General features: G+C 37.9%; 1 protein-coding gene across 1 annotated transcript in view; it reads left to right on the top strand.

The window, feature by feature from the left end:
- Positions 1 to 12906, top strand: part of SLC27A2 (solute carrier family 27 member 2) — an 87656-nt gene that overhangs the window by 42391 nt on the left and 32359 nt on the right. The window contains exon 4 of the mRNA XM_001369902.5: positions 9040 to 9164. Within this exon, the coding sequence (XP_001369939.1) occupies positions 9040 to 9164 (125 nt within the window). The remainder of the gene's footprint in view (positions 1 to 9039; positions 9165 to 12906) is intronic.

Consider the following 12906-nt stretch of genomic DNA (forward strand, 5'->3'; position numbering starts at 1 on the left):
CCATGGATAGAGCGTTGACATCAAGGAAACCAGAGTTCACATTGAGTTTCAGACACTTGCTAGCTATGTATGTGACCCTGGGCAAGTCACATAACACAGTTTCCCTCGGTGTCCTCATATGTCAAATGAGCTGGAGAAGAAAATGACAAATGACTCAGGTATCCTTATCCAGAAATCCCAAAAAGGGGCCACGAAGAGTCAGACATGACTGAAGTGACTGAATAATAATCAAGTAAGGTATCATTATCTAAGATGTGGAGTATCCAGGCTTTTTGTCGTCTCACATATCTTTTATAAATCTTCTAATGACAGTGCCTTTAGGTTTCTTTGCTAATATTGCCATTGTTCAGGTCATGTACTAAAATGAGTAAAGGTTTGTCACCTTGCTTTCTGTTGAGGACAATAACGTATCACCTGGAACACCATCCTCACTCTTCCCTGACAAGCTAAGCTAAGTCCATTCTCTATACCTTGTTGAGGATCCATAGTGGAAATTTAATTAATGGAGATCTTTTTGTAAAGATCTTCCCTTTCAAGCCTTGGGGTTTTGTGTGTTAGGGAGGATAAAGATCAAACAATAAACAGAAATATATTTGTTTCTGATATTGTAGTCTTTTTGTTTGAATAGTATTTTTCCCAGTCTGGTACAGAAAACCCGTTTTCTGCCTGTAGATATGATTAAGCCTTATGAAGATTTTAAGATTCATGGAGCTTGACTTTCTGATCTTGAGGGATTTTCTTCCTCAAATAAGTCATAAAACTAGAATTCAAATATGAATATATGGAGAGCAGAGAAGCAGTAGATAGAGCACTAGAGCTGGAGTCAGGGAGACCTGAGTTCAAATATGACTTCAAATATTTACTAGCTGTGTGACCCTAGGCAAGTCTCTTAATCTTGTTTGCCTCAGTTTCCTCATCTGTAAACTAAATTAGAAAAGGAAATGGCAAACCACTCTAATATCATTACCAAGAAAACCCCTATGGGGTCACCAAGAGTTGGACACAACTGAAAAACAATTGAACAAGAAATAGAGAGAGCAGTTGCAAATTACATACATTGGCAACTGTACCAACCCTTAGCCCTCAAAATATAAAAGCAGTTTTTAATGAGGGCTACAAGGACAACTGTCCTTGTAATGGTCTGTAAAAAGAGAGCTTCTTTCTTTCTTGAATAACAACCAACCCTAGTTATCATGTAAAGAATCACAGAATGCTAGATCCAGGAGGAATTGTCAAGATCTCCAAGTTCAATACTGTCATTTGACAGATGAGGAAACAGACCCAGAGGGGTTAAGTGATTTGCCCAAGGCTCTTTGCTCAGTTTAAGTTATCCAGTTAGTGTATAAGCCAGGAAGGCCAATTGAAATCCCGGTGCAGAGTCTTTTCTTACTACATGGGTAGGATATCTTGCAAGAAATGAGAGCATTGGGTTTGGTTTGGATTCTAAACTTAATGCAGTCCCTTAAAAGATTCATCACAGACTTCCGGGTAATCATGGCTGCAATCTAGACGCGGCACGTTTCCTCTCCCCAGCACCGAACGAAATAGACTACATCAAAGGAGCATAAAATCACCTTTGGAGGAACAGAAGGACTCCCCAGTACCCCACAGAGGCAAAGGTACGTGGGGCTTGAACATTTCCACACTAAAATAAGAAGGAAAAGCTTGCACAGAAAAGTGAACTGAGCCGCCCTTCCCCCACCCCACCTCCCCCACTAAACCAGAGTGAGCTACCTGAGCGCTCACCGGGACAGCGAGTGAGGGGGGAGCGTCTCTGTCTGGGGGGGCACTCCAGGGTCCTTGGGATCTGGGGACTGCCAGGAAAAAACGTCTCAGGGCGCTTTCACTGGAGAAGCCAGCGGACTTCGGGCGGGCTGCGCTGAACAAGGCGCACGGATTATCTGGGCGGAGCTGAATACCTGGGCTCGGAGGCTGGGAAGAACTAGTCTGAAGCAACCTAAATTCACAGAAAAACCACTCTTATAACCCAGACCCCAGACCAAAAAGGAAAGGGAAATAAAACCACCAAAGGGATGGCTCACATGGCCCAAAATCAAGCCTCCAGGAAGAAAGGGAAAAAAGTGACTATTGAAAACTTTTATGGTGGAAGTACCCAAGGGAAAGAGGAGAATGAAGAGGAAATCCAAAAAAATTCAGAACACGCCTCCCAAAATGGAAACTATCAACAAGCTCTGGAAGATCTCAAACTGGAACTTATCCAAAAGATGGAAACCTTCTGGAAAGAAAAATGGGAGAAAGAGATCAGCTGTCTGACAGATAAGACTGCTCAATTGGAAAAAGAACTCGAAGCAGCCAATACAAGGGCAGACAAGGCTGAAAAGCAAATCCAGTCCCTAATGACCAGAATTAAGGACCTCGAAGAAAGTGAGATGATAAAACAGCAAGAATCAATAAAGCAAACCCAAACAATTAATGAATTGGAAGAAAACAGAAAATATCTCACTGAGAAGGTCACGGACCTGGAGAACAGAGGAAGACGAGAAAATCTCCGTATCATCGGTCTCCCAGAAAAACCAGAGGTAAACAACAAATTGGATTTTATTCTAGAGGAGATTATAAAAGAAAATTGCCCCCACGTTCTGGAGCAAGGGGGCAAAATAGAAATAGAAAGGATTCATAGAACACCTTCTATACTAAATCCCCAAAAGACAACGCCTAGGAATGTAATTGCCAAATTCAAGAGCTTCCAAGTAAAGGAGAAAATCCTACAAGAAGCCAAGAAGAGGAGCTTCAGATACAAGGGGGCTCCCATAAGGATCACACATGACTTAGCGGCTAACACACTAAGAGACCGCAAAGCATGGAACACGATATTTAGAAAGGCAAGAGAGCTGGGTCTCCAACCAAGAATCAACTACCCAGCAAAACTGACTATATACTTCCAGGGGAAAGTATGGGCATTCAACAAAATAGAAGATTTCCAAGCATTTGCTAAGAAAAGACCAGAGCTCTGTGGAAAGTTCGATATCCAAGCACAGAAAGCAAGAGAAACATGAAAAGGTAAATATGAAAGAAAGGGAAAAGGAGATAAATCTTATCTTTCTCTTTAAGTCAAACTCTCTTCTATAAGGACTACATTTACATCTAATTATATATACTAATATGTGGGGAAAATGTTTTGTGTAACTCTCATAAATTGTATCATCATAAGAGTAGTTAGAAGAAACATGCATAGGGAAAGATTGGGGAATCAAGAAGATTTGGGGAAAGTTGGGGCAAAAAAAGGAAAAGGGAGGGGGGAACCGTGATAATACTAAGATTAACTTCAAGAAATAGGGGGGGAATCAATAGAATAAACTTTCCCATATAAAGATACACATGGGAAGGGGAGGGGAAGAACTCTCATATGAGAAGGAGAGGAAGAGAGCGTGAAGTGGAAGTACTTAAACCTTACTCTCAGTGAAATCAAATCTGAGAGGGAAGAACATCTAGATCCAGTGGGATCCTGAATTCTATCTTATCCATTAGGGCAAGAAAGAAAGGAAAATTAAGGAGGGGGAGGGGGGAGGGAGCACAAAAAGGGAGGGAAGGAGAGGGGGGAGGGGAAGGGAGCATAAAAAGGGAGGGGCTAGAAAGGGAAGCATCTCAAGGGAGGGGACTAGGGGGACTGACCTAAAGTAAATCACTGGTTCAAAAGGAGAAAGCTAAAGAAGAAAGGTCAGAACTAGGGGAAGACATCAAAATGCCAGCGAATCCACAAATAACAATCATAACTTTGAACGTGAATGGGATGAACTCACCCATAAAACGCAGACAAATAGCAGATTGGATTAGAACACAAAACCCTACCATATGTTGTCTTCAAGAAACACATATGAGACGGGTTGACACTCACAAGGTTAGAATTAAAGGTTGGAGTAAGACCTTTTGGGCCTCAACCGATAGAAAGAAGGCAGGAGTTGCAATCATGATATCTGACAAAGCCAAAGTACAAATAGACCTGATCAAAAGGGATAGGGAAGGTAAATATATTCTGCTAAAAGGAAGTATAGACAATGAGGAAATATCACTAATCAACATGTATGCACCAAATGGCATAGCATCCAAATTTTTAATAGAGAAACTAGGAGAATTGAAGGAGGAATTAGACAGTAAAACCATATTAGTGGGAGACTTGAACCAACCACTATCAAATTTAGATAAATCAAATCAAAAAATAAATAAGAAAGAGGTAAAAGAGGTGAATGAAATCTTAGAAAAATTAGAATTAATAGACATATGGAGAAAAATAAATAGGGACAAAAAAGAATACACCTTCTTTTCAGCACCACATGGCACATTCACAAAAATAGATCATACACTAGGTCATAGAAACATGGCACTTAAATGCAGAAAAGCAGAAATATTAACTGCAGCCTTTTCAGATCACAAGGCAATTAAAATATTGATCGGCAAGGGTACATGGAGACCCAAATCAAAAATTAATTGGAAATTAAATAACATGATACTCCAAAACCATTTAGTTAGAGAAGAAATCATAGAAACAATTAACAATTTCGTTGAAGAAAATGACAACGGCGAAACATCCTTTCAAACCTTATGGGATGCAGCCAAGGCAGTACTTAGAGGAAAATTCATATCCCTGAGTGCATATATTAACAAATTAGGGAGGACAGAGACCAAGGAATTGGAAATGCAAATCAAAAAACTTGAGAATGAACAAATTAAAAACCCCCAGAAGAAAACCATACTAGAGATCCTAAAAATTAAGGGAGAAATTAATAAAATAGAAAGTGACAGAACTATTGAGCTAATAAACAAGACTAGAAGCTGGTACTTTGAAAAAACAGACAAAATAGACAAAGTACTGGTTAATTTAATTAAAAAAAGGAAAGAAGAAAGGCAAATTAATAGCATCAAGGATGAAAAGGGGGATCTCACCTCAAATGAAGAGGAAATTAAGGCAATCATTAAAAACTACTTTGCCCAACTATATGGCAATAAATTTACCAATCTAGGTGATATGGATGAATATTTACAAAAATATAAATTGCCTAGACTAACAGAAGAAGAAATAGTTTTCTTAAATAATCCCATATCAGAAATTGAAATCCATCAAGCCATCAAAGAACTGCCTAAGAAAAAATCCCCAGGGCCTGATGGATTCACCAGTGAATTCTATCAAACATTCAGAGAACAGTTAACCCCAATATTACACAAACTATTCGACATAATAAGCAAAGAGGGAGTCCTACCAAACTCCTTTTATGACACAAGCATGGTACTAATTCCAAAGCCAGGCAGGCCAAAAACAGAGAAAGAAAACTATAGGCCAATCTCCCTAATGAATATAGATGCAAAAATCTTAAATAGGATACTAGCAAAAAGACTCCAGCAAGTGATTAGAAGGGTCATCCACCATGATCAAGTAGGATTCATACCAGGGATGCAGGGCTGGTTCAACATTAGGAAAACTATCCACATAATTGACCACATCAACAAGCAAACCAACAAGAATCACATGATTATCTCAATAGATGCAGAAAAAGCCTTTGATAAAATACAACACCCATTCCTACTAAAAACACTAGAAAGCATAGGAATAGAAGGGTCATTCCTAAAAATAATAAACAGTATATATCTAAAACCATCAGCTAATATCATCTGCAATGGGGATAAACTAAATCCATTCCCATTAAGATCAGGAGTGAAACAAGGATGCCCATTATCACCTCTATTATTTGACATTGTATTAGAAACACTAGCAGTAGCAATTAGAGAAGAAAAAGAAATTGAAGGCATCAAAATAGGCAAGGAGGAGACCAAATTATCACTCTTTGCAGATGACATGATGGTCTACTTAAAGAATCCTAGAGATTCAACCAAAAACTTAATTGAAATAATCAACAACTTTAGCAAAGTTGCAGGATACAAAATAAACCCACATAAGTCATCAGCATTTCTATATAATTCCAACACAGCTCAGCAGCAAGAACTAGAAAGAGAAATCCCATTCAAAATTACCCAAGACAAAATAAAATACTTAGGAATCTATCTCCCGAGACAAACACAGGATCTATATGAACACAACTACAAAACACTTTCCACACAACTAAAACTAGACTTGAACAATTGGAAGAACATTAACTGCTCATGGGTAGGACGAGCCAATATAATAAAAATGACCATCCTACCCAAACTCATCTATCTATTTAGTGCCATACCCATGGAACTCCCAAAAATTTTTTTTACTGAGTTAGAAAAAAACATAACAAAGTTCATTTGGAAAAACAAAAGATCAAGGATACCCAGGGAATTAATGAAAAAAAATACAAAGGAAGGGGGTCTTGCAGTCCCAGATCTCAGACTATATTATAAAGCAGCGGTCATCAAAACAATTTGGTACTGGCTAAGAGACAGAAAGGAGGATCAGTGGAATAGACTGGGGGCAAGCAACCTCAGCAAGACAGTATATGACAAACCCAAAGATCCCAGCTTTTGGGACAAAAATCCACTATTTCATAAAAACTGTTGGGAAAATTGGAGGACAGTGTGGGAAAGATTAGGCTTAGATCAACACCTCACACCCTACACCAAGATAAATTCAAAATGGATGAATGACTTGAACATAAAGAAAGAAACTATAAGAAAATTAGGCGAACACAGAATAGTATACATGTCAGACCTTTGGGAAGGGAAATACTTCAAAACCAAGCAAGAATTAGAAAGAATTACAAAATGCAAAATAAATAATCTGGATTACATCAAATTAAAAAGTTTTTGTACAAACAAAACCAATGTAACCAAAATCAGAAGGGTAGCAACAAATTGGGAAACAATCTTCATAAAAACCTCTGACAAGGGTTTAATTACTAAAATTTATAAAGAACTAAATCAATTGTACAAAAAATCAAGCCATTCTCCAATTGACAAATGGGCAAGGGACATGAACAGGCAATTCTCAGCCAAAGAAATCAAAACTATTAATAAGCACATGAAAAAGTGCTCTACATCTCTTATAATCAGAGAGATGCAAATCAAAACAACTCTGAGGTATCATCTCACACCTAGCAGATTGGCTAACATGACAGCTATGCAAAGTAATGAATGCTGGAGGGGATGTGGCAAAGTGGGGACATTAATTCATTGCTGGTGGAGTTGTGAATTGATCCAACCATTCTGGAGGGCAATTTGGAACTATGCCCAAAGGGCGATAAAAGACTGTCTGCCCTTTGATCCAGCCATAGCACTGCTGGGCTTGTACCCCAAAGAGATAATGGACAAAAAGACTTGTACAAAAATATTCATAGCTGCGCTCTTTGTGGTGGCCAAAAATTGGAAAATGAGGGGATGCCCCTCAATTGGGGAATGGCTAAACAAATTGTGGTATATGTTGGTGATGGAATATTATTGTGCTAAAAGGAATAATAAAGTGGAGGAATTCCATGTGAACTGGAACAACCTCCAGGAAGTGATGCAGAGCGAAAGGAGCAGAACCAGGAAAACATTATACACAGAGACTGATACATTGTGGTACAATCGAAGGTGATGGACTTCTCCATAAGTATCAATGCAATTTCCCTGAACAATCTGCAGGGATCTAAAAAAAAAAAATACTACCCACAAGCAGAGGATAAACTGTAGGAGTAAAAACACCGCTGAAAAGCAACTGCTCGACCACAGGGTTGGAGGAGATAAGACTGAGGAGAGACTCTAAATGAACACTATAATGCAAACTCCAACAACAGGGAAATGGGTTCGAGTCAAGAACACATGTGATAACCAGTGGAATCATGCGTCGGCTATGGGAGAGGGAAAGGCGGGGGGGGGGGGGGGGGGGGGGAGGGGAGGAAAAGAAAACGATCTTTGTTTCCAGTGAATAATGTATGAAAACGACCAAATAAAATAATATTAAAAAAAAAAAAAAAAGATTCATCACATTTAGAATATTACTTCCACGGTGCAAATCACAACTTGCAGACTTATTAATAGACAGTCCACCTTAGTTTCCAAGCATTAGCCAAACATTCATTACCTAGTAACCAATATTCTAGTTAGTGATGTTGATGTTGTTAAGTCATTTCAGTCAGGTCCATTACTTTGTGACCTCATTGATGGCTTTCTGGGCAAAGATAAAAAGTGATTTTGACATTTTCTTCTCCAGCTTATTTTACAAGTCAAGAAACTGAGGCAAACAGGGTTAAGTGACTTGCCCAGGGTCATGCAGCTAGCATCTGAGGTGGGATTTGAACTTGTAAAAATAAATCTTCCTGATTCTAAGCCCAGTGCTCTTTCCACTATGCTACCTAGCTGCCCCCTGTAAAAATTGAAATTAATCTCAAATTAAAAAATTATTATATTTTAAGAGATTGATTAATGATCATTAGAAGTGACAAAATAAAAAAGGTAACAAAATAAAAAAACATGTGTCCATGGCCAATCTACCTATTCAAAAGCCACACTCCACCGCAGTTGCAAACCAGGAAGCAAAGAGAGCAAGACCAGGAACCCCACCCAATATATCTCTCTATTTACATCACCACTTAATGACAGGAAGTCAGTGGGCTCCTGGGAAATGCAGTTTTTAGGGTAACAGATTTCTAATTACACACCCCTATTTAGTGATGAGCTTCCCAGAAATTAGTTAAATTGGATCTCAGATGACAAACAGTCCATTGCTGGGTGCAGATTTAAAGTCTTTCCAGCTCAATGAAGCTCACACTCAATTGGCAAAACCTCTGACAACTCATGGTCACCCCCTACCATGATAAGACTTCATAACAGAATTTTAGTGAAGTCTTTCTTTAAAGATCTTCTCTTCAAGCGTTGGGATTTTTTGTATCAAGGAGAACAAAGCTCAAACAATAAAAAGAATTTTGTTTCTAAGCATTCTCTTTTTTTTTCTCTGAGATTCCAATTATACTATGATAAATGGATATAGGAAGATGCTAACATTTGAATTTTCACTTAGCAAAGAAAATACTGGAAAATTCACTTGAAAAGAATGCGCTAAAGCACCCTTGAGTTTCTTTATTGTCCACTTAGATGACAATTCTTCATCTTCTCTGTGCTTTGTAGGTGCTACCATAGCTTTGCGTACCAAATTTTCAGCCAGCCAGTTTTGGGAAGACTGCAGAAAATACAAAGTGACAGTCATACAGTACATCGGTGAACTGCTGCGGTATTTGTGCAACGTACCTGAGGTAAACCAGCACATGCCCAAAATGTTAACATGCCCTGATATGGCTTGAAAGTTCATCTCATTATAACATGCTACATAGCACAAGATTGTCCTACCTGTTGGTGACTTGAGCTAAAATTAGCATCGCCTTTCTTTGTTGATAGGATCTTTTTTTTTTCATGATGAACCAATAGAACTTCCAATTTACCAGCTGATGTTCATCAGCTAAGGAGCCATTAGGTTAAGAGCCACAAATGGGCCAGGGCAGCAATGAACATGCACAAGTGACTCACTCTAGGATTGTATTCCCAGGAGGAACTATGTTGGGTGAGCGTAATCGAGTAGGTTAGATTCAGGGATCTTATTACAGCTTTCTCAAGGTACTTTCATCTCCATTAATTCATTCCTTCCCAAACATACCTTTCATTTCCCCATATCCATGTCTTTGCTCATGCAGTTCTCTAAATTCCATACATTTTTTAAACTCAACTTACTGTCTCAGAATCGATACTATCAGTTCCAAGGTAGAAGAACAGGTAAGGGATAGGCGATTGGGGTTACCTAACTTGCTCAGGATCACTCAGCTAGGACATGTCTGAGGCCAGGTTTGAGCCTAGATCAACCTGACTCCAGGCCAGGCACTCTATTCACTGTGCAATTTAGCCACCCCTGAGTCAGACAGGATTTGTAACCTGGGTTCTGTGAACTTGCTTCAGTTGGTTTGTTTTTGAGGGAGTCTGAGGCAAACAAGATTAAGTGACTTGCCCAGGGTCACACAGCTAGTAAGTGGGATGAAATTATTTTGATAAATTTTATTTCAAAATAATTAATTTTCTTGGTAATCCTAAGCATTTTATGCTATGCTTTTAAAAATATTATTCTGAGAAGAGGTCCACAGGCTTGACCAGACTGCCAAGGGGGTCCATGACACAAAACAGGTTTAAAACCCCTGAGCTAATCCTTTTTAAAAATTGTTAAATAACACAAAGGACAGCATAGAGCTCTAGTGGAGCTCTCCACAATGAATCATTAATAACCAACTAGTCTTTAGATCCATCCATTCAACCAATTCTAAATCTACCTAATTGCATTATTATTTATCTCACATCTCTCTATTTTGTTGGAGAGGCTCAAATACTGAAGTGCAATCTAAGTATATTCTACATGTAGTACTCCCTTGATATAATGGCCTAATAACCCTGTCAAAAAAAATTAATAAGGTTAGACTGGCATGATTTAGAATTGATGAAACCTTGCTGACTTTTTGTGTGTACTTAATTTTCTAATGTTCACTATCCATTCTTTGAACAGTATGTTCTAGAATTTTTCCCTGAAATCATAGTCTTAAAGCTTGCAAACTTTTTCCTTTTTTGAAAATTAGGAGATTTTCCCTTTTTTAGCTCTGTGGTACATCTCCCATTTTTCAGAAATCTTTCAAAAATCAATGACAGTGTCTCAATAATCATATTCCTTAAGCATCTGTAGCTATAGTTCATCTAGGCCTGATGATAGTTAACAGTTAGGTGTTTTCTTTCTCTCTTCCAACTCATCTTGGTTATTGCCTCCCTTCTAACCATTTTTGTCCTGTCCTTTCCAGAGCAAAGATCATTTTCCTTGCCAAAAAAAAAAAACAGAAACAAAAGAGTTGCACAGTTTTACCTATAAACCTTGACATTTCTGGCAGTAGTCCTTTCCCTTCTTGGATCATTCTTTTTCCTTTTATACAGCTAAAAATCCCCTATTTGTGTCCTTGATTCTCCTTGTTAGCATCAGTCTATTCTGAATTTTAATATTCCTAATATTATTCCGACTATCCAGTGCATTTTTTTTTATTTTCATCTAATTCCGATGATGATGATAGCTAACATTTATATAGCACTTACTGCTTTAAAATGTAATCTCCTTGACAGCAGAAACTATTTCATTTTTGTCTTTGTATGTTCAGCTTCTACTGTGGTGCCTGGCACAGAGTAATCACATAATGAATGTTTGTTGAATAAATCCTCCATAATCTCCCATGTTCTACATATGTCTTTTAAATTCTAAGTTATATAAGTTCCCTAAATTCTCATTAGTCTCTAGACAACTTTCCCTTTACCTACTACTAAAATCAGTTTTCTTTGTGTCTTCAGAATTTCATTCTTAAGGGCTTCCTATCACTTCTGAGATAATTTTTCCTATAGATGGGATCCTACCTATTATTCCTTCTCTGAATTCTTTTAAACATCCTATCCCAAAATATATGGTGCATTTTAAATTATGCCCTGTTTCCTCTCTTCTATCTACACAATATACTACATAGTATTCTGAAATGGAATTGTTAGTTCTACCCTATCCCTACCCAAAGATTCTGTTATTTCAATTCCAACAACCAGTTCCTTTCTGTCACTAAGATTAAGATACAAAATAGAATTTCCCCATATTGGTTCCTCCATATTTTGAAAGATAAAATTATCATTAAGCTAAGTAAGAAAATTCTTATATCCTCTGCTTTTGAAAGAGAGAATTCTCCAGCAGATGTCTAGATAATTGAAGACCCCTGACACTTGATGTATAATTTATCTATGCCAGATTTATGACCTGTTGCCAAAATTTCTACTATATTTCCTTTATCTAAATCAGAGGTTCTTAATCTGGGGCCTACATATCCCCACAAGTGGTCTATGGACAGGGAGCACTTGTATGGGGAAAATTGTGTCTTTATTTTCACTGACCTCTAACTGAAAGTTAGCATTCCATCCAATTATTTCAAAACATTCTGAGAAGGATCCTCAGGCTTCATCAGACTTCCAAAGGTATCCATGACACAAAAAAAGGGGTAAGGACCCCTAGTCTAGATGGTCTCTAGTATAAGTTATAGATAATATCACTTTTTTCTGCCTCCACTGATTTTGCCCCAAAAGCTATCCACCATACTACCCACCTGGATCCTGGATTTCTTTCTCCTTTTTTTCTTTAATATATATATAGAGAGATTATATCTTTTGTGTTTCCTATTTTTCAGTTCATTGAAGAAGGACTTTCACAAGTTAATCTTCAAATATTAATTCTGTAGCTATATTTAATGTTCTCTGGGTTCTACTCATTTAACTCTTCCTTATTTCATATAGATTTTTCCAAGTTGGTTTTTTTTTAACATGTTCATCATTCCTTATGGAGCAGTAGTAGTCCATCACAATCATATACGACAATATGTCCTGCCATTCTCCAATTGATGGGTATCCCCTCCATTTCCAGTTCAGTCCTGGGTTTCTTCATATGATATCTTCTTAATAAATTATAATACTCGAACCTACTTTTTTTCACGTATGCTTTCCCTTTTGAATATTCCAGAGCCATAATGCCGTCACCCATTCTATCTCTGAGGTCAGATTGCTTCCCTGAATTAAGATCTCTATTTTCCCTTGTTTGTTACCCATATTTTATATTATTTGTATATAGACATCTTGAAAGGTCCAGCTCTCAGGACACCAATCATAGGTCGCTTACCAGGGTAAAAGGGATGGATCTGGGTTTAATATTCAGTATTATAGTAGAACTAATCCTGTCCAACAACCACACAGACAAGTCTCTTAGAGCAGTGGTAAAGTTTAATGGGTTGGGATCTACACTTAATAGGGTAAATGACGTAGGTAAAGGGATTAGAAACAATGATAAGGAATGATTCACAAGATAAGGATAATGGGAATGAACTACTTCAGTGATTCTCAATAGGAGTTTCTATAGGTAATAGATCAATATGTCAATGGGCGACTCCCTAGTTA

The sequence above is a fragment of the Monodelphis domestica genome, chromosome 1 (genome assembly GCF_027887165.1).
Source record: "Monodelphis domestica isolate mMonDom1 chromosome 1, mMonDom1.pri, whole genome shotgun sequence".
Classification (NCBI taxonomy): Eukaryota; Metazoa; Chordata; class Mammalia; order Didelphimorphia; family Didelphidae; genus Monodelphis; species Monodelphis domestica.